General features: G+C 43.7%; 1 protein-coding gene across 3 annotated transcripts in view; it reads right to left on the reverse strand.

Moving 5' to 3' along the window:
* Positions 1–6,491: 6,491 nt before the first annotated feature.
* The window catches only part of PRPF18 (pre-mRNA processing factor 18), a 54,023-nt gene continuing 37,230 nt past the window's right edge, over positions 6,492–23,284 (reverse strand). For all 3 annotated transcript variants that reach the window (XM_037155200.2, XM_053665811.1, XM_053665809.1), the window contains 4 exons: positions 22,819–22,959; positions 21,176–21,247; positions 18,274–18,429; positions 6,492–9,037 (listed from right to left, as the gene is read on the reverse strand). In XM_037155200.2, the coding sequence (XP_037011095.1) occupies positions 8,957–9,037; positions 18,274–18,429; positions 21,176–21,247; positions 22,819–22,959 (450 nt within the window). In that variant the 3' untranslated portion in view covers positions 6,492–8,956. The remainder of the gene's footprint in view (positions 9,038–18,273; positions 18,430–21,175; positions 21,248–22,818; positions 22,960–23,284) is intronic.

The following is a 23,284-nucleotide window of genomic DNA, read 5'->3' on the forward strand; positions in this document are numbered from 1 at the left end:
ACTGCTGGCTCCCTATAGATGTTTCTTTATCTCACTTAACTTTCATTTCTGCCTGGGTCTTTTTTTATGCTATTGAAGTAACCAATGAGTTCCTTGAGGATCCTGAGAACTAGTGTTTGAAATCTGCATCTGGAAGGTCACTTATCTCCATTTCATTTAGTTCTTTTTCTGGAGTTTTATCCTGTTGTTTCATTTGGGCCATATTTCCTTGTCTCCTCATTTGGCAGCATCCCTGTGTTTGTTTCTGTGCTTTGATTCCCTTAGTAGTGTGGCCTATTGTAGAAAAGCACACCTGAAAGTTGTGTGGGGTGGAGCCTTAGTCGATCACCAGGGCAGAGCAAGCCGTGTCATGGCTCTGTAGCTCCGTGTGGGGGAGGGCGCAGAGAGGGGACAATGCCACTGCTTGGCCTCTGGGGTTTTTCCCATGAGGAAGTTGTCCTACCTGTTTCACATATCAGTGTTTGGCAGGTGTTGGTACAGGAGCTGGAGATGTGAGGAAAATCTGGTTTATCAACAGGAGCTAATTAAAGGAAAACCTAATTGAGGGGAACTGGTCACACTAGTATTTAGCAGTTCAGCTGTGATTCAATTCCCTATTGAGAACTTCTTCTAGAACCTGGAGCACCCTGCTGTGAGCTCCTCCGGGATCCCAGTCTTTCAGGCTGGTTTTCTGCCGCATCAGACAGTGAGCTCTTCCTGGACTCCTTTCCTGCCTGTCCTCATACGAGCTCTTTGAAGACCACCACTTTTCCTGCTGCAGCTACTCCTTTGTAATTTTGTAAGGGATGGAGGGTCTTTTCCTCCCGGTGCTGCCGGGACTGCTGGCAGGACTGTGTGTGAGTCCCGGCTCTCCGCTGGGAGGCAGCACAGCCGAGCAGAGTGTCTCTGCAGCCACCTCCAAGGCCTGGGCCTTCCTTTTCAGCTCCTTTTCTTCTCTCTCCCCAGCATGCTCACGGCTGACTCACTCAGTTGCCTCCCCAGTAAGGCTGTTTCCTGGAGGTTCCAGGCCCGGGCCTTTGCCGCCATCTCAGCTCAGGCTTTCTTTGACTCCTCCTGGATAGTCTGCAGCTCCCTGTACTCTTTCTCTCCTCCCAGTGAAATGCCCCTCACTGTCCCCAGCTGCTGCTGGAAATTGGAGACCAGCTTTTCTTTCTCCAAAAGCGATGTTGTTTGAGGCCCTGAAGCTTGTTTCTCATATTCAGAGGCTGACTCTTGTCTCACTGGAAACATCTCACCACTTTGTTGGGCATATTTGTCCCACTGATTTTCCATTTCCCTTTGGTACTTCTTAAGCTTTGTTGGACAAGTTCACTATCATGACCTTCGGGTCAGCCTGGAATGGGAACTTTTCACTGAGTAGCAGGATGGCCTTCTCCATCACCATGTCTTGTTGGATTTGAGTCTCTCTCATTTGGTGGTCCAGCTTTATCACTTCCATTGTCTTTTTTATGAGCCCCATCACTTCTATTGTTGGCATTTCTTGCTCTAAAGCAGTATTTATTAAAGGAAAATGCGATCTAGGGGGCTTCTACAGTTCTCCCTTAGGGGAAGTACTCCTAGTTCCTGGGGTCTGGGCCTAGCATTAGTGTCCACTGTTCAGAAGCCTCCTGGGTCCCAGCTCACCTGGATACAGGCCTGGTGGTTGTCAAGTGACATGGACGTCCTACTGGTTGTAGCTTTCACAGTGAGTGGCACTAAGGTTCTGCTCGGTGCTCTGGACCTCAGCGGCACCGTGGTCATGGTGGTGGATGCTGCAAACCTCAGCAATACCCTGGTCATGGTGGTGGACACTCTGGACCTCAGCAGCATAGTGGTCCCAGTGGTGGACTCTCTGGATCTCAGTGGCACTGTGGTCCTGGTGATGGTACTGTGGTACCTGGTCTTCGCCAGTCTCTCAGGTGTACTCATGCACCAACTAAGGCAAAAAAATGCTCCTGAATCCCTTTACTCTTTCCTCTCCAACAGCTCACACAACTCTCCTCTCTTCTCACTCTTCAAATTCCAACAATTCAGAATGTGGTAGAATGGTGGAATCTCTCTAGCCAATGTCCGTGGTAACCAGGTGAAGGGGCGGAGCCAGTGAGCTCATAAGAGGGGCTTTGACCCCAGTGTGTACATGTTGGCAACATCTAAAAAAAAAAAATGTGAAGCCCCTGTGGTGGGCTAAGCCCAGTCACCACTGACCACAGGTAGATTTCCAGTGATCCTCACAGTCCTCAGCCGCCCTGGGTCTGCTGGAGAAGACATGTTTTTTTCTAGGGTTAACACACCTCAGGGTCCAGTGACAGATGCCTTTGCCACACTTGCCAATCACACTGACCCCACTCCCACCTCCCACATGGTCATGCAGTCCCGGCCCTCACAGCACTGGCCAGAGGCAGGCTGAGGCCCAGCACAATCCCTCTTGGGACCCTCATCTTGGTTCCTTCCATTGCTCAGTTGCTGTGTCCACACTACTTGTCTTCCCTACACCCCTTTTCCACAGATTCCTAAACTTGGGGTCCATTTTGCCATCATCCATGAGCCTGGCTGCTCATGGCACTTGCCAATTTGCCTGGCTAGGCAAAGTATTTGCCTGGCTAGGCAAAGTATTTGCATGTCTTATTTCCCTCAATGCTGATTATTTTGGGTCATGGCTTTTGTGAAAGACGTGCATGCTCCTGCAGCCTGCAGAGAGGCTGCCCAAGTCCCTGTGCACCAGAGTCAGGATGGGCGCGGACCAGCCCTCCACCACCGCCCTCCTGCCTCCTTACCACACTCTGAGAGTCCCCTGACCTGGCTTCTGGCTCCACTGCAGGATCTCTAGCTCCTCTTGGGGCTCTGGACCAGGCCCCACCCCACTGAGGAGCCCTGTCCCCATCTGCTGCCTTGGCCATGTCACTGTTACAAAAATATTTTTAGAAATAATTTAGAAATGTAGTTCCCCACATGCAATTTAAACCAACCACTGACAAAATAATTCCTTTACATATTTTACTCTCTCAAACTTTGCCACCTGTACTCCTGTGAACATCTTGGCCGAATGAACATGGTTTATTTTGTAATTATAAGGGAACTTCAAGAATCTGCAGGCAACCCAGGTATGTGCCATAACTGGGAATCAACCCATAACCTTTTGGCTATTGGACGATGCTCTGACCAAGAGAGCCACAGCTAAAATGGTATTTTTATAAAACTCACTTCGAGTCCTTCAGTGCAGGTCAGATAGCCCAGTCTTACAGCATCTGAGGTACACAGTGGCACAAGGGAAAAGAATCAAGAAAACTGGGTTCTATATACCCAGCCCCACATCTAAAGTGGGCTGTAAAACTTGGACAAGATTATTACCTGCTATGAGGGTAACACGGAAATGGAGGTACTGTGGCTTGCTGCCAAGATTGTCAATCTCACTCACTAATGTAAAGTTTTAAATATAACTTTCCTGTTAGGGATGCAGTGATGAGAGTAATTAGTAGCGGTCAGGTGTTGGCATATGATGAGTTAGCATTTTAATGTAATTAGGTTCCAGGAGGGATAGGTGGGATCAGGAAGATGCTGGCATGACATCCTGTTAGGAAAAGTATTCCTGACAGTGCCAGGCTTCCATAACGAGTGCAGTGAGAGGGAAGGACAGTGCTTTGAACAGCCCGTCCACCCTTCAAATAGCTCGTTCATCATGTAGGCTGTGAATAACAGGCCCTGAACCTAAGAACAGTATGGCTTTAAAAATGCATGTACACACACGGCGAAAGGCTTAGAGAGGGTTTGTTAAGGCTCATGGTGATTATTATCAGGCCTAGTTGGCTTGAGATGGGGAAAGCTATAGTTTTTAATGCTGTTCTGGGTGAGGAACCCAACTGCTATAGACAGTGTGGTGACTGCTCCTAGGTATCATTATTGTTTGAATTAGGTTTTCTGTCAGTGGGTACAGTCAGGTCCGTAGAGAAATGCCTGCCTGAGTGGAGTAGTGCTGAGATGGGTGTGGGGCCTTCCATGGCAGAGGCTAGTCGTGGGTAACCCCAGTTGGGCTGAATCACTGATAGCAACTAGGAGGAATCCGGTTATCGGGAAGTTGGCGTTGTCAAAGTTGAGTAAGAAGATCTGCTGTAATCCTCATGTGTTAGGGTTAAATAAGCGTCATGCTACTGGTGTAATAAATCTGGTGTCTCCGATACAACTACATAAGATTGCTCTCAGGGCGGCAGTATTAGCATCTGCTCAGCTGTATCATCAGCCTGTTAACAGGAATAACGTAATTCCTTCTCTTTCTCACCCAATAAATTGAAAAAGACTGTGGGTGGTAACTAGGATCAGTACGGGGATGAGAAATTCTAGAGGCACTGGAAGAACACACTGATGTCTGGATCTGAGCGCATGTATCACATTGAGAACTCCGTAACAGGTCATGTGACGAGTGGTGGAGGGCTACTGGTGTATGAGTCAATACCTCTGAGAATCAGCCTGGTTTGAAGCTGAGTGATCGCTTCATAGTTCGAATTGTTATTCAGTGTCAGTTAGAAATGACTATTTCCTGGCTAGAGGAGGTAAACATTACATAGTGGGGATTGGGCTGGTGATAAAGGTGCATGAGATTACAGTTTCTACAGTTTGGTGTACAACGTATTTCTGAATATTGGAGACAGTTATCGTGACTGGTATAATTAGTATAAGTAGTGAAATTACTATTGAGGAGGCAATTAGCTTTCTTACTTTTTTTTAAATTTGCACAGACTTTTTGGCTCCTAAGACCAAGGGACAACTTCCAGAGTTTGCAAAAGCCACACTCTTAGGTGTAGGGACATGAGTTAGCAGTTCTAGCATGCTTTTCAATAAATAAAAATTTTTAGCCTTGGCTCGTGTGGCTCAGTGGACTGAGCACAGGCCTGTGAACCAAAGGGTTGCTAGTTCAATTCTCAGTCAGGGGTTGCAGGCCAGGTCTCCAGTAGGGGGCACATGAGAGGCAATCACACAGTGATGTTTCCCTCCCTTTCTCCCTGCCTTCCTCTCTGTCTAAACATAAATAAAATCTTTTTTAAAATTTTAAAATAATTTTTAGATTCTATTATGAGATTCTCAACCTAATTTTTGGTTAAACTGTATTTATAATACAAAGTCCCCAGAATAATCCTGGAGTTATTGGTTAAGAGTAGTGGGGCATCTGTTGCATCATTATGAGCGTGTTTTCTCATGTAAAGGATGGTTCAATATTGTTAATGTGATAATGTGTGGTTGCCTGTTGGGGTATAGTTAGCACGTAAAAGGAACATAAAGCAGTAATAAGGACGTTAACTCCCATAAGACTGATGGATAGGTGGGATCAGGAGGATGTTGATATAAGTACAACCCTTCTCCGGACAAGTTGGTCGTGGGAGGCAGAGAGCTGGGCTGGCAAGACTTGCTAATGGTCATCGTGATGTTCTGAGAGGGAGACTGTTCGTAGGCCGTGAGCTAAAATTACAGTTCAGTATAATTCAGTCTTTTCCAAGCAGCTTACTTTCAAAATAAAAAGACAGTTTTATTTCTAAAGTATTCACCGAGGTGGAATGTAAAGGCAATCTAAAGTGCTAGAGTAGGTCAGCAAGTCACCAGAAAGGAGAAACTGACATAAAGAAGTGGATTATTATCAATCCCATTTCCTGTTCCTCCTGAATCTGATTCAGAGCCCACAGCAAAACCCTACGGTCTCTTGTTAGAGGTGGCTGCCTTCCTCGCTCTGGTGTCTCTGGACCTCCCCACTTCTCCTACAAGAACTAGATGGTCTCTCCTCATCTCCCACCCCCGCCCTGTGTCCACTGCCTTTGACCTCAGCTTTATTTTCCCCAAAGACTCTCATCACTGCCAGACTTCCCGATAGCCACAGGCTCTATGCTGAACATTGCTGCTTAGTCTTTGCAAATAACAAGGATACTCCTCCCTCAGAAGCGTAATATTGACTTCTGAGGGAAAACCAGTGGTTCACTAAATCTGAATTAAGAAGACACAACTCCTCTGCATAGGAGTCTGAGGGAGTGAGGAAGAAGAAAGGGAAGAACACTAAGTATTTCAGGGTGGTGACTGATTTTATTTTTATCCTCACCCAAGGGCATGCTTATTGACTTTAGAGAAAGGGGGAGGGGGAGAGAGAGGGAACGAAACACTGACTTGAGAGAGGCATCCATCGGTTGCCTCTCATACAAGCCCTGACCAGAAATCACACCTGAGACCTTTCCGTTTACCGGACTACGCTCCAACGGAACCACGCTGGCCAGGGCAGGACTGCGACTGGTTTGAAAAGAATGCCACCACTGTTTTAGCACAAGCTAAAAACATCATGTAGTTATCTTCTAAATTAAATTTTCGTGATTCAGAGAATGCAAGAGTTCTTGTTTTTTATTATCTACCCACCTGATATTTGTAGTCATCTGAAATCTTTAGCTTCAGGGAAACAGAAAACTTTCTATGAGGGATTTATATCCTTGAACCTGCCTCCCTCCACCCAAGCCCAAAATGGTTAACAGACATGCACTGTATAGTATGTTACAATTACTTTTTTTAAAAAAGATTTTATTTATTTACTTTTAGAGACAGGGGAAGGAAGGGAGAAAGAGGGAGAGGAACATCAGTGTGGAAGAGATACAGTGACCAGTTGCCTCTCACATGCCCCCAACTGGGGACCTGGCCTGCAACCCAGGCAGGTACCCTGACTGGGAATTGAACTAGCAACCTTTGGGTTCACAGGCTGGCACTCAATCCACTGATCCACACCTCCCAGGGCTGCATGTATTTTTTAAACTATCTATCCATACTGATCAATTTTAGAAGGCACTACTGTCACACGATGCCATTTCTTCTCTATGTGGCATGTTAACAGCAAATAGAAGGCAGTGTGAAAATGACTGACTTCCATGCTGTGGCCTGGTGAGTACACAGAAGCCACATGGGCAGTCTTCAATCAGCAGGACGTATAAACAAGTCCTGCGCAATAAGACTATATAACAAAAGGTCCAGATCAGTAATTTTCAACCTTTTTCATATCATGGTACACATAATTACTAAAATTCTGCAGCACACCATAAAATGTGTCTTTTGCCAATCTGACGAAAAACAAAAAGCCACAGGTATTATTTTGATTCATTTGCACCAGATGGCTATTGTGTTGGTTGTTGTTATTTTTAAATATGACAACCTAAGGGAAACAAGGTCATGACCCCTGCCTAAATACTCAGGTATTGCATGTCTTAAAAATTCTTGCAGCATGCAAGAAAATCGCTGGTCAAGACTGTTGTCTCAGCCTTGCAAAGTCTAAGACATGGTTTCCAGAGTAAGAAGTGGGGAGGGTTGGGGGACGAGGAACCTGACTCAATCTAGGACAGGGGGCCTCAGCCACCACCCATGCAAATATCCAACAGAAACTCAGGCATGGGCACAGACCACAAGGAGCCAAACCAGCTTTCACGCCTTCCCCAAAAGGGCCAGAATAGGGGACTGTGAATCTACATTCACCTGCCTCATCAGCTGACTCAGCTCCCACATCCTCCACCCTCGTAAGCTTGGAAAGTGGAAGCCTGTAGGACCTGCATGCAGTAAACGCTCAGTGAGTGTCTATCACCGCTGCTGCGGACGCCACCACTGTCATTCCGGGAGCACCCACTGCCCCTGACCACGGGGCTCCGGACAGCTACTCCAGAGACACTTGGATAACAGGGACACAGCAACCCGTAGCCACTGAACTCTTATTTACCAGTCAGTGTGCTAAGCATTTTGCTTAAACACAACAATGACACTAGGAGGTATGGACTGCTGTGACTGACTACTATTTGCAGACAAGGAAACTGAGTCTCAGAAAAATTAAGTTACTCATGGCCACATGGTCAGGAGGTGGAGAGCTGAAATTTGAGGCTGGAGGTTCTGACTTTGGACAGAGCCCCACTCTCACCACCATCCAGTACCACCCCTGGTACGTGGACAGGTGACAAACACTCTGTTTACCCACTTCCCTTATTAACCAAGTCCTCTCAGCTCCTAAAGCGCAGTGATTGATCACAATTCCCCAGGTGTGAGAACACAAGATTCAGAAGTCCCGATTTGTGGAAAACAGACCCAGGGCCTACTGTGTCCGGCAGTGATGAAGGCAAGGGCACCTCTATTCTGATTGGAGGGATGGAGCTGGGAACAGCCATCCACCGTGGGTCTGACAAGGATGGAACTTGCAGGCGGTCCTAGTCCAGGAAGGACCAGCAGCATCAAAATGCCCCCGTTCTTGGCTAGCTTGACGCTCCAATTCCCCACCTGGACCTGCATGTGCTGAGACTACTGAATTTGAACTTCTGTTGCTGTAACATACCTTCTTTGTTTCTCAGACTCGTATTTCCTGTCAGTTCTCTGTCCCAAGAGATAACAAAGACAAAACTTTCCACTCCTTAGAAGATAAAAGCAAGTTTTGAAATGCAAGAAAAATAACACTTGAGTCAACCGTAACAACATTTACATTCAAATTCTCTATCAGGATGGCAAACGTTCAGTAACATTTAAGGACTATAAAGTTTTGTTAAATGGTTCCCTATTTTCGTGGAGATATATAAAAATACTTTCTGAAAATATGACATATAGGACAGTGTGAAAGCACCATATTTTACAGAAACAATGAAGTTCACCCTCAAATGTACCCTTTCAATCACCAAACTGCAACTTCCAGGTCTCGAGGGAAAGAGTCATTTTAAACCCCCTTCTGTGACCCCTGGCTGCACATTTAAATTAGGGATAGAGCCTTTTTGAACTTAGTTTTTCAACTATTTAAAACATCAGCAAGACAGAAGTCAGTTTGCAGTCAGGTGTGATGTGAGCGCCAAGACACTTCTTAAAACCAAGAGCTTCATTAGGGAGAACCCAGAGTCTAGAAAATCCATTTTCCTCCTTCCCTGGTTCCTGCTGGAAGTTCCAGAAGCCCGTACCATGCTCCCTGAAGTTGCTCGCAGTATCCACACACTGTACACAGGTCTCAGAGAGCATTGTACTCCACACATTTTGAGGGATCTGTAGGAAAGTGCTTCTGGCAAATGGTCATTAACCTCTTCAATCCCTGAGAAAATAAGGAAAATAAAGGTTGGTTATGATACCTTGGGACTTTTCTTACTTGCCCTCCCCTGTATTTACTGCAGTTTACCAATGTCCCCACTAAAATGTGGCAGTCCCCAGAAACACCACTCAGATGTACACCTAGTGAAACATTTCTTCGTGTGCACGCAGAGACATGACGAAGTTGTCACAGCACAACTGGTCACAGTAACAGCAGCAGCAGCAACAGACTGGGAAACAACCCAGACATTCATCACAGGAGGACTGTGAATGAGCATCCGTATGCTCACGGATGGAGCACTCCACAGAAGTCATAATGATTAACTAGGCAGAGTGACACCTAACAACTCGGGGTCCAGCAGAGAGGTAAGCCCACTGCCTAGTCTCGAGCATCCACTGTACGTAATGAGACAGCACCTCTCCTGTGTACGTCCTAGGGAAACGTGACAGAATGGGCACTCAGATCACTTTGCGTGTTCTATGACCCAGGTGGGGACTCTGGTTGAGAACAACTGATGTACCTGAATCTTAGAAACAATGCTGAATGTAAATAGCAAGTAGCAAAGGTTGGACAACAATATAGGTTGTTTACAATATAACAGCATTTTAATAAAATTCAAAAACAAGTTCAAAAATAATATATCGCTCAGAAACACACATATAACATGGCAGAATTATTTTTGAAAAAGCAAGGAAGTGACAGATTCAAGACGATGGTTACTTCTGGGGTAGAGAAGGAAAATACAGATGCATGCTTTTCAAAATGTTCTAATTTTTAAGACACAATTAAGGCCTTTAGATACCTGTTTCGTTTACTTCATAACTTGCATGTGTTTCTTGGGATGCACAGAATGCTACATGATGAAAGCATTTGAACATCCTGACACTGAGTGCTACGCTCCGAATGTGACCTGGCTGGTCCTGCTGAACTCAGTGTGGTGCGGCTGCACTGCCAGACCTTTGCCACCCGTGTAACCAAGGCCTTCAGTTCTTTTTGGACAACTACAGTGCACACCACAAATTCCCATGGGCTCACAAGTTTCAAGGGCTTTCTATCTCCTGCAGTTAGGCCAATTATCTAGTCTTTAACTTGATAGTGATACTTTTACCTGACAACAAGAGCTATCACTCTGAAAATTCTTCAAGTCTCCTGCAACTCATTCCTACATCTGAGATCTTCTAAAACCCTTAGCTGCCATTTCGTTTTCAGGTATTCCTCTTAGCTTTCTCATCCACTGGTGAGCAAACGCACCTCTAAGTCATCATCCAAATTCACAAACAGGCCAGAGACCAGGGCAGAAACCTGTGTCAGGCTGTTCTAGGTCTCTCTAGAACACTGCCAGGAAGAGTTCTGCAACCAACATTAAGTCCTGTTAACTGTTTTATCTACCAGCCTACAGGTATCCTTGTTTACAAGGAGAGGCTGTCAAAAATCTTACGAAAATCTACGTATCTACAGCTTCATGGATTAGTCATAAACATCCACCAAGAACAGCAGCACTTTATTTTAATCACCTCCAATGTCATTTGTGACAAAAATTATTTTAAGGTTTTTCAGCTTGAGTTCACAAAAATGACAATCACCCAATTCCCATCACACTGACAAGAAGAATGGAATCCTACCACAGGGCAGTGGTTGACCAAGTGCAGGCCCATACTGGACACTGAATATGAAATTGCACATACAGCATCCTGACTGGTTCTTAGCTAGTGTTTCCCCAAATTTGTTTTATTTCCTCAGAATGATACCATGAAATATCATCTCTTAAAAGCAAAAGCCTCGTGACTTAGTGGGAAAGCAGGGTACAACTGCACAACACAACAACAGAAGACTGGATCCGGAAGCCTGAGGAGGAGAGGTAAAGAACCACCTTGAAATGTTGGCGGATGTAACAGGTACCCACCTGAAACACCACCAGGCATGTAGAACTCTTAATTACTCTGTCATCACCTAAGTATTCAAACAACTTTGAAGCCCAAAATGAAAACAATTCATAAGAAACAGGTGACAAGAGGGGAGAATAGGAGAAAGAGAACACCCTGATTAAATACAAATAGCTTTAGCAGCAGTAAAACATGGCATGAATTAGGATGAGCAAATAAGAGACAAAAGAAGGTTAAGACTGATGGAGGTGACTTTCCTGACAAGAACTGGAATCTTAGGAACTCGCCCCTTAAAGAAGGTATCTGTGAGGTTGATGTCCCCGCACCAAGCAGAATCTGATTTGAAAATCAATGCTAGTATCTTGTCTGAAGTGTTAACTGCCAAAAAGTTCGGAAATCAGTACTCCAAGTCGTAAGCAGCTTACAGTATGATACATTTTGCAGTGAGGATTGATAGTACACAGCACAGATTTTTACGTTAAAGGGCCACAGTTTCATGACAGCCTGGGTTATCTTCCAAATGGAAACAAACCTTTTCAACTGGATCCCTCAGGATTTCACTTTCAAATTGCCTGTGATGCTTAGACTAGTGAGGCAGAGAGCTAGTTTTTTTTAACTCACTGCAAAAAAAAACTGGTAGCATTTTTGTATGCAATTTTTATTTTTATAATAAAAAATACTTATTTATTAAATCTTTACTCAGAGCCTACTATGTGCCAAGCACTCTCCTGGGCTCTGGGAATACAGCTGAGAACAAAACAAAAACTCCCCACTCGCAGTAAGGTTATTCCAATAAGGACAGACAGACTAGAAACAAAACAAATATGTAACACACCTCACACGTTAGATCACGGTAAGTGCTATGGACAAGCGTAAAGCAGGGAAGGGTGGTGTGGATGTGGGGGGCGTGACTGAAAGGCCTTGGCTTGCTCCAAGTGAACTAGGGAACCACTGTGGGGCTCTGGGCAAGACAGCGACAGAATCGGGACTGTGACTTCCCTGGATCACTCTGGGTGCTGAGCAGACACCCAGCTGAAAGGGCAGGGACAGGAACTCAGAGGCCACAGCGGAGACTCTACAACACTGCAGATGACAGAGGTGGTGGCTGGACCCAGGTGGCAGCAGTGGAGGTGGTGAGAAGGGATCGGATTTCAGATCTACTTTGAATAGAGAACCAGCAAGGTTTGCAAACAGCTAGGATAGGGGCTGAACTATAGAGAATAGTCAAAAATAATTCCATGTGTTGTGTGTTATTATGGGGAAAAAAAGCACATAGCTCTTACCTCAAACAAGAGCAGTCCTCTGCCCCACCCTTTCCAATCCCTCATTCCAGTGCCCCAGAGGCAACCTTCCAAATTTCTTAAGTGTTTCTTCTGGTATTTACTGCCCTATTTCCAAATACTATGCTGATACTGCTTGTTTTACTTTGATTGATTGATTGATTTTTTAACCTACTGACTTCCTACTATGAAAGCTGAGGATTTAATTCTCTACATCACGCCCACTGGCTGCACATAAGGACTCATGCACCTGAACACACTTTCCCCACCCTCCCAATCACAATGCTTAGGGAACGCGGTATTCAGCATGTACCTTATGATGTCCACACAAATACTCTTCAAACAGAACCACATAGTGTATGACGCCGACCTCTCTGCACAGGTGTTCTTCCCCGTCTTTTTGCTCTTCCATGCAGACATCACCTCTTGCTCTCATTGAGAGCCAACTGTCAGTGTGACCAAACACATCAGTCCTGGGCCTGTCCCCACCTTGTTTCTCCCTGGAGCCCTCTGCCTGCCTGTGCCGGTCCAGGCCAGCTGGATTCCGCACCTCCCTGTACACTGCTTCCATCTGAGAGCATCCCTTCTCCTTCAACCTGGGAGCTCCTCTTCCCTGCTCCTGGGCTGGATCTCACTTCCCGAAGCTTTTTTGTTTGTTTCCCTCACTTGGGGGAACACATCCTGAAGCAGAGGCAGTATCACATAGTGTGGAGTTAAGACAAGCCAGGTTCAAATCCCAATCTCACCACTTCCTAACTGTGTGACCTTGGGAACTTAATTCTCTCAGTTTCCCCACTTATCAAGCAGAGAAATCGTAATATCCTCATGCTGTTGCTCTAAACTGGTGAAGTGAAGCACACAGACGGCATCATAGAAGTGCTGTCACTGTGGTGATTCCTGAGATGGGTACACGAGAGGGCACATTTTGAGACTTCACTGCGTGGAGATGCCTTGAGTCTACATTCACGCTTGACTGTCAGTTCAGATGGAAAGGGAATCCGTTGAAAATTATCTCCCTGACTATTACAGAGGTGTTGCTCCACTGTCTTCTGGCTTCCACTACTCTTAGAAGTGTCACAGCAGTTCAATCCCCGAGCCTTTGTAAGTGACCTGTTTAATTCCCTCAGAAACATTTAAAGTCTTCTCTTTATCCTTACCCTCCAATATTTCATTATATTTTGCCTTGATGTGAGTCCTTTCCTATTCATTTGCCTGTGTACCCAGTAAACTCTCATTTTCATTTTGGAACCTGCTGTCCTTCAGCTCAGGGAAGTTTCCCTCATTCAGTGTTTATGTCTTACCCTCCAATTAATTTCTCTGTTCTCCTTTTCCTGGAGTTTGAACAGTTGCAGACTTTACAGGTCAACTCCCTCATTCCTTTTTTTTTTTTTTGTGGCAGAAACTATTTATTTTATTTATTTATTTTAATATATTTTATTAATTATGCCATTACAGTTGTTCTATTCCCCCCTTCATTCCCCTCCACCCTGCACCCCCACCCCCACCATTCCCCCCCTTTAGTTTATGACGTGTCTCAAGTTCTTTAGATTCTATATTTCCCCTACTATTCTTGCCCTCCCCTCTATCTATTTTCTACCTACCATCTACCACCCATTCATTCTGGGGAGAAAAAGAACACTTCAAACAACTTTCCACAGTTTAAATTCTATAGGGGTTTGCATAAAACCAAAGAATGAAATCATATTAGAATAAACCCCTTGAACTGTCTTCTACCAAACTTCATAAAATATTTTTCACCAGTATTTCTAAATAAAACAAATAATCACTCTATACATTGTAAGATTCCATTGAAATGATGGCCAAGAACAAATAAAATTAACTAAAAATGACACAAATCAGAACAGTGGTTACCTCTGCTGACAGGAAGATTGGCACTGGGAAACGCCATCCAGGAAACTTCTGGGGTGCTGCTAGAAATGTTCTATATCTAGACCTTGTTTTACATCTTTATACACATTACAGATACCAGGAATCATTGTGCCCTGCCCAGCGTGGCTCACTTGGTGGGAGCATTGTCCCGTAAACCAAAAGGTCATAGGTTCAATTCCAGTCTGGGCGCGTACACATATCGCAGGTTCTGCTCCAGACAGAGAGTGCGCAAGAGGCAACCGACGGATGTTTCTCTCTCACACCGATGCTTCTCACCCCCGACCCCCACTCTCTACCACTGAGCTCCACAATTAAGATCAGCACACTTCACACACAACACTGTTTGTTGGTATGTTGTATGTTAATTTTAAAAGAAACAATTACCCCATTAAATGACTTGCAAGTACCTCCACAGCAAATATCTTAACATAGAAAAAGATTCAGGTTAATGCATTTACCAGGGGTCAGCAAACTATGGCCACGAGCCACGGGCCTTGGTTATAAAGGAGGCGTCAGGGGAACTCAGCCACAGGCAGCGTCTGCACTGCAGCTGCAGGGGCGAGTAGATGTGACAGAGTCCCTGTGATCTTCAACGAAAGGTTTGCCAGCACCAGACTTAAACTTCAAGTAAACTGTCCCTCTTTTTAGGACAGTTCAAATCAACCTCACCTAAATACCAAACTAACAAGGAGATTCACAGGACAGCTTAGGAAATCACTCAGTTAAAGTAACTAAGAATTTGATACAACTCCAACATGGGGGCAGTGGCAACATTGTTTTGCCTTGAGTTTTAATGACACAGATCACAAATTGGGATTGTATTTGGCCTTAATGTTAACTTTTTAATATTTGGTGCTGATATTTTTTAAATAGGAGTATCTACATGTAAAAAAAATAATGATTTTGGCTGCTCATACCAAAATAATAAATAAATAGATGGAGCAACACTGGACCCGCACTCCTACAAGGCAACGAGCTGTGGTGACTCCGACAGCACCAGCCCCAGCACTGGCTGACGCTCCCTCGGTGCCGGTGGTGCTGAGCGGAAATGAGCACTGCTGCTGGGAGCGCCTGAGGGAAAAGTGGGAACACGAAAGTCAGGTGTTCCTCCACGTGCAGCTCACCTGTTACCTGGCTGTCCAGGGCATGCAAGTCCACAACCTCAGGTATGAGCAGTGGCCTCTAGGACAATGGCAGAGAAGAACCAGAGCAATGTGAGGTCCAGAAGGACCAGGAAGGGCACAGGGAACTCGAAGCTTGCCAACACTGAGTGGCAGGGACCTCCCCCACCTCTTCCAGAATGGCCCTAATTCCTACCTCGGGTAATTCTGCCCGGTAAAGAGATTCTTCACACTATTTGTGCAATGTCAGTGAGCCTATGTTTATTTCAAAACAAATGTTTTACAAAAAGCATCTCCTGACACTGATTACAAGTCTGTCTTCCTGTACGTGAACTGGCCCACGACCATATAGGATGAGTTTACTCCCTCCTCCACCAAAAAGCTCTTCCGTTATCTGTACCTCTTTTGCCCACATCTCCACGTAGAGTTTCCTTTCTCAAGGACTCTACTGTCCTATAGAGTATTCACTTGATTCTATCAGCAAATACTCACTGAGCACCCAGTGTAAGTGTAGTATGTTCTGGACACTAGGGGTCTAACAGTGAACTTGCCTTGTGCAACCAACACAAAATTATCATGTCTAATAATATAGTTAAGCTATCATGGGACTTTCCAGTGACCGTATCATGTCACTAGAATTTTATTACCTTCACAGTCCACTGCATTCCCTCATTTTGTTCTCTTATACACTGCTCAGAGGTATGCTCAAGCAACTAGGCTGTTGGATCCAAATTCCTTTATGGTCATCCGAGCTAAATGTTCTATTTGAAGAATCTGTCCTTCTTTCCCCTGACCAGTCAGGCTCTGCTGGGTGGGAGTCATCCAGCAAAGCCAAAGGTTGCAGGTGTGATTCCCAGTCAGGGCACGTGCCTGGGTTGTAGTTTTGTACCTGGTACAGGTGTGTGTGAGAGGCCACCAAGCAATGTTTCTCTCTCTCCCTTTCTCTCTCTCTAAAAATAAATAAATGAAACCTTAAAAAAAAAAAGCATCTGTCCTTTCTACAGTCTGTCAAGAACTTCTACAGTGCCAGTCTCTTTTCTACCTTATCTCACACTCTGTCCCCCTTCTGGTTTCTTACTGTCTAAGTCTGATCACCGCACCTCTCTGTGTGACCATCTGAATCAGTCACTAAAACGTTCAACAGGACAGCACTGTGGACTCTAAGAACCCAAGGCCCGTGTCACCAGCGCGCACCAGAGCAGACGTGGACTCCTGTTCAGTGCTCCATGGCTTCCCTCACGCATAGGCTGGGAGTCACCGGATTGTGCTGTCGCCCCTAAATCCACCCCCCCAACTGTGACTGGGTTTGGGTCCGACCCCTTCCCCAAGCCCAGACACAGTCTGGTCACCGATTTTCCCTCATCATCTCAGTGGAATAAAACATAATTGTTTTTTTTTAAAGAGAGGGTAACAGATAAAAGGGATGAACTACTGAGGAGAGATAGGTGACTTTGTAGCTTCCAATATAAACCAAAAGAAGCTTTAAAATAAGCACTGGCATACTTTTTTAAAAAATCAGTTAACAAGGAACTATCATTATTTAAAAAAGAAAAGAAATGCTCTTTAACTAAGACATTTTATCTAATTACATGACTCCTATGCACACTACAGCTTTGACGACGGCATAGCTGAACACACTAAGCAAATTTAGTCACTGGAATTGTTTTCTGTTGTTAAAATCAAACATCTCCCTGCCGTAAAAACTTTTTGCCTTTCATACAGTCAGTGGTGGTTATTTAAAAAAATGGGAATGTCCTTAAGTTTCCATAAGTGAATCTGAACTCTATTAATTCTACAGTTTATAACAGGGAATCCAGTTGCAATCATTTTTTAAAATGTCGATACATGTCAATAAAGCATAATACAAATGAACATTTAAAGTTTGGAACTGAAATACAACCCAAAAGGTAATTCATGATTGTGGTAATGGTTGCTCTCTTGCAGAAAATCTGTAGGCACTTTACACATTTTAAATGAATTTTAAATTTTAAGTAAACTTTCAGGATGTCATCTTCTACCCTTATAATTAATATCCAGCAAAAGTCATTACACAGATACAACCCGAAATTCTTGACAATTTGGCAAAAGCTAAGAAGAAAGATGATTTTTCCCACTAGGGACGAAAATTTATCTTGTAATGCTGCACACAATTTCATGTGATGTATATACAACTAAAAAAATAAACTATAAACACTTTTGAGCTATTCATGTAGAGAAGTTCTGTTACAAGTTACTTAAAGATTATGTTCAAAGTGAACTAACAAGCCAAACAGAGACAGGCTCAGAGAGCAACTCGGCAGCTCTGGGGTGATGCTGGCGGGGGTGGCAGATGAAGAGATTGAGCAAAAAGGAAAAAACTCATGGAAAAGGACAACGGTGTGGTGATGGCCGTGGGGTGTGGAAGATAAATGGTGATGGGAAAATGGTTTTTAAATGTTTTAAATTAAGTTTAAAAAATTATCTTCATTAAAGCCAAATTCTTACTATTCATACCTTTTATCCTAGTACATGTTAAATCTACCTTAAAAGCAACAAAACAAGATTTACTGCAAAAATTCTGAATTTGCTGCTCTTCACTAAACACCCAAAGCAAACTGTTAATAGTCTCATTTTAATGCTAAGGTAAACCCTTCAACCCAGCTTGCATCCGGAACCAGTCCCCAGTCCCCAGGCTGGTAATGGCCCAAGGCCTGTTAGGAACCGGCCACACAGCAGGAGGGAAGCAGCAGGCCAGAGAGCTAAGCTTCCAACTGCATTACAGCCTGAGCTCCACCTCCTGTCTCCTCCTACATCCCCCTCCCCTGCCCACCCTGCCCCGCCCCACACGCACCATAGAAAAACTGTCTTCCACCATACCAGCCCTGGTGCCAAAGATGTTGGGGACGGCTGATATGTGAAACTTAAAAAGTTTTCATTTTATTCAGTAAAGATGTCTTAAAGAACTGGACTTATATCCTATCGTGGTATGTCCTTTTTGCTATAGTTCTTTTGCTCTCAAAATATATAGTTTTGGAATTGGAGAATGTTAAACTCCAGAGAAATGCCCTTCCCTCCAAACTGCTTACCTGAATATACTTCCTCTGTGTTTCATCATTTAAAACATGTGCAACATGCTTGGAGAAAATCTTTTCCCTACCAGTTCTGGCATGAATACCAACCATAGTGACACCAATGGGCCAAGGGGCATTTCCAATGGCCATCTGAAGATAAGCATCATTAGCCTAAAAAGAAAGAAGATATCAGAAGAGCAGAAATATCATATTGGTCCAAATTTTTATTTCAAAGATTTCACAGCCTTTTATGACTTTTTGGCTATCTCTTAAGCATACTGAAAATATTACAATTCCTCTTATTCAAACAAAAGGAGTTAAAATATGGGATGACTGACTGCCCTCCCAGACCACAAATGTCCATGTAAAAACTGAAACCAAAGCTAACCTTGCGAGAAACAAGACAGACATTCCTGGGCAGCCTTTGTGCACTGAATATCACTGCATTTTAAAACCCCCCCCCCCCGTAATATCACTGCATTTTGATCTGGAATCACCAGGCAGGTAATTTGATGTACTGACGGAACACTCGAGTTTGGACCCCCTTTCCACCCTGTCTTCCCCACAGGTGGTCACACAGAACGCAGGCTGACTAGTTCCTCACAATCCAACCTGACAGGGTGCTGCTCCCTGCACAGCAGTCAGACCTCTGACAGCAGCAGGGGCTACACACAGGGCCCACGGCAGGGGTGTAAACAGAGAATAAATACTGGCTCTTTAATCAGCTAAAGCATGGGATTGCTTCACCCTGGCCCACAAACCTCCCACCTGCCTAGAACCTTAAATTATTGTAAAAGCTATAAAATGTAAAGACAGAAACCAATGAAGACGAATGGCTCTTTTTCTAAAGTAAGCCTAGTGACTTGCAAGGAAAACAGAACAGCAAGGAAATTCTAAAAGACCTTGAGAGTTTCAGAGAAGCCTATATACCCAAGCCTCAAAGAGATTTTCATTTAAAAAGTCAAACACCTGCCCCGGCTGGTGTGGCTCAGCACCTTGAGCACAGGCCTGCAAACAAAAGGGTCACTGGTTTGGCTCCCAATGAGGTCACATGCCTGCGTTGTGGGCCAGGACCCTAGTTAGGAGCAGGCAAGAGGCAATCACACGTTAATGTTTCTCTCCTCTTTCTCCCTCCCTTCCCTTCTCTCTAGAAATAAATCAATCTTTTAAAAAAAATTTAAAAAATAAAAATTAAAAAATTCAAACACCAATGTGTTTGATATGTAGAATTGACTTTAAAAATATCAGGTATTACAAATTGGTTAACTGAAAGATTATTTTGTCCCTAAAGATAAATTTGAATTTGCTGTGTTGAATTTTTGTAAAGCTTAATTTTAAAAAGGTTTATACACTTTCTTTAAAATTTTTATTTATTTTACTTTTTAAAAGGGGAAGGGAAAGAGAGAGAAAGAGAAACATCAATGTGTGGTTACCTCTCAAGCGCCCCCTATTGAGGACCTGGCCTGAAACCCAGGCACGTGCCCTGACTGGGAAACAAACAGGTGACACTTTGGTTCACCAGGTGGCACTCAATCCACTGAGCCACACAAGCCAGGACCATATGCATATTTTTATCACTGATCCCCATGTGTGTAACTTGAACACTGGATATTAACTGATAAAGTTTCTAACATTTAGATTCCTCTATTTCCAAAGAAAACTGTCAAATAGGTTATTAAAGTTTCTTGGTTCTTTATGTAGTTTTTACATCATAAACCTTCACCTGATTCTCATATACGAGGATAAGAAACGTAACAAAAGGAAAGGCAGGTGACCTGAGTTCTTTCGCAGTGATGGTGGCCTTATCCATCCATTCCAATGCTGTCCTTGGTAAGCAGCATGCAATTAACAGAAACTATCCAAAAACAGAATTTACAGCCATAAAAACAAAAACATCTTCCTTGATAAAACTAACTGGCTCCCATACACAAGGAGTAAAAACAATACTTTAGCCTCATCAGCATGAGGCTCTGATCAAGGAGACCACCCAGTCACCCAGGAAGGCCAGCGCCCCCTTCTGAGCACAGACACGCAGAGCACAGAGAGAAGCAGAGGCTCTCCCGCCCTTCTGTCGGAGCCCCGCCTACTGACCCGGAACTGGGGCACCGGAACTGGGGCACCGGAACTCTCCACCTCCACGCTCTCCGGAGGCACAGCCACCAGGATCTCCGCTCCTCATCCTCACCTCACGGCCCACGAGCAGCGTCCCATTTTCCCGTCTCCACCACTGGTGCACCAGGCCCTTCTCTTCTCCTTCCGCTCCACCAACTGACAGCCCTCCACTCTCCCCCTTCTAAACTCTACCCCAGCCGAGCTTGGGCACCAGGGCTCTCTCCCCACACCACCGCCTCCCAGGGCCCATTTAGGAGACAGCCAGGGGCAAGTCTTCCCCAACAAGGGGTCTGTGGCTGCTGCGGTCCTGAACTGGGAGAGGTGAGCGCTGGCAGGGTGACATGGAACACGTTCTCATAGAAACAAGTACAAAGGGCGGTCAGATTCCACTCTGTCATTAGTATAACCCTTTAGCTATGAGTAGTACGTATTTGTATCCGCACAACAGTGTTTCTGTGGAAAAATCTGCCCTGAGCTGTAACCAACAATCTGCAAATTTTGAAACTCACTCGCAGGCATGGAATGCACCTTGCCCATATCCAGTACATGATATGAAGAATCCTTATATCTGCCTTAAAAATGACTAAAAAAACCACAGTGTGGTCTCAAAGTTTAATATAAAATGCCCAAAATTAAGGTGTTAATACATTAGCAAAACAAAAGGTGTCTTTTTAAAAAATCATTAATTTTACATTTATTCTTAAATCTCCTATGTGATAAACATTCCCTTACAAAATGAACATACTATGTGCACAACCTAGATAGGCTCGTAACCATAATTCCAACGCACACCATGGCAACGTACCTTCACATACTCTCTCTGCAACATGAATTTAATAATATCTGTTATGGATTCTTTAATATCAGCAGGAAGATTCTGGAAAAGAAAAAAGAGCAAAATTAATTTTGGAAGCTATCGTATGTAGTTACAAAGTGAATTTATTCTAGTCTCATATGTTTTATTTTTTTATTTTATTTCTTAACTGGGTTGTTTTTTTGGTGTTGAATTTTTAAAGTACTTTGTAAATTTTGAATATTAACTCCTTATCAGATATCTCAGCAAATATGTTCTCCCATTCTGTGGGTTATCTTTTTATTCTGTTGCTGTGCAAAAACTTTTTAGTTACTTTGAGGTAGACTCATTTGGTTTTTTCTTCTGTTTCCCTTGCATGGGAAGATATACCCCATAAAAAACTGCTGTGAGTCATATATGAGATTTGGTTGCCTAAGTTTTCTTCCACGATTTCTATGGTTTCAGGCCTAACATTTAAATCTTTGATCCATTTTCAATTTATTCTTGTGCGTAGTGTAAGAAAGTGGTCTAGTTTCATTTTTCTCTATGTATCTGTTCAATTAAACAACCCAGTTAAAAAACAGGCAAAGGACCTGAATAGACACTTCTCCAAAGAGGACATATAGATAGCCAATAGACATATGAAAAGATGCTCAATGTCACTCATGAGAACAATGCAAATTAAAACCACAATGAGATAGCACGTCACACCTGTCAGTATGGCTATCATCAATAAATCAACAAACAAGTGCTAGTAAGGATGTAGAGAAAGGGGAACGTTTTTGCACTGTTGCTAAGATTGCAGACTGGTTCCAACCATGGTAGAAAGCAGTATGGAAATACCTCAAAAATTAAAAATGGATCTGCCTTTTGACCCAGTGATCCCGCGTCTGGGAATACATCCAAAGGAACCCAAAACACTAATTTCAAAGAACATAATCACCATTATGTTCAATGCAGCATTATTTATAATCACCAAGATATGGAAGCAGCTCATGAATGGACATAAAGTGTCCATTAATAGATGATAAAACAACTATGGAATATTTATACAATGGAATACTATTTGGGTATAAAAAAGAAAATGTTGCCTTTTGCAACAGCATGTATGGACCTGGAGAACATTGTGCTAAGTGAAATAAGCCAGAAAGACAAATGCCATATGGTTTCACTCATACAAGGAATCTAGTCAACAAACTGAACTAACAAGGAAAATGCAGACAGACTCATGGATGGAGGGCAGGATGACAGCTATTTGAGGAATATTTTAGGGGGTGGAGAGATTGAACAAAAAAAGAAAAAGGACTTGTGGACATGGACCACAGCGTGGTGATTGCTGGGGGAAGGGGGTGGTACATGGGGACTAAAAGGTAATGTGAAAAAATACAGTAAAGATTAAAAATAAAAAAGACTTCATTTCATCTTAAGAGAAGGGGAAGGGAAGGAGAAAGGGAGGGATAAGAATATTGACTGGTTGCCTAACATACACACCCCAACCAGGGACTGAACCTGCAAGCCAGGTACAAGCCCTGGTTTGGAATCAAACTGAACTTCATTTTGCAGGATGATTCCCAACCAACTGAGCCACACCAGTTGGGGCTATATGCTATTTTTTTCAAATCAGTTAAGAAAAGCAATTTTTTGAGATTGCTCACCCTTTTCCGTAGCTTTCTGAAAAGGGGTCTGAGATAGGACTCGGTTTGTTTCTGCGTAGCACTGTTCAGTTTACCCTGCACACTGCGCTTCACGTAGTCTTCTCTGGCATTCAGTTCTTTAGCCCAAACACCGAGAAGGAACTGTGGAAAGAATGGGTAAATTTAGACTACAGTGCCACCCAGTGGCCAAACTGTTCGACAACACATAAAGCAGTATAGTACCATCCTTAAATTTCTTGACTTACATTATCATCCACAAATAATTAATGAACTATATCTGCTGATTCTGTTGCATATGTTTTAAAGTAGCACCTCTGGCAATTCACAAACCTCCCTGTTCTCTCTCTCTCTCTCTCTCTCTCTCTCTCTATATATATATATATATATATATATATATATATTCCTAGTTCAAAGACAATCCATCTCCCCCAAAAAGAATTACCCCATTACATGAACAAGTATTTGA

This window comes from Artibeus jamaicensis, unplaced genomic scaffold (assembly GCF_021234435.1).
Source record: "Artibeus jamaicensis isolate MK-2021 breed Jamaican fruit bat unplaced genomic scaffold, CSHL_Jam_final contig_426, whole genome shotgun sequence".
Classification (NCBI taxonomy): Eukaryota; Metazoa; Chordata; class Mammalia; order Chiroptera; family Phyllostomidae; genus Artibeus; species Artibeus jamaicensis.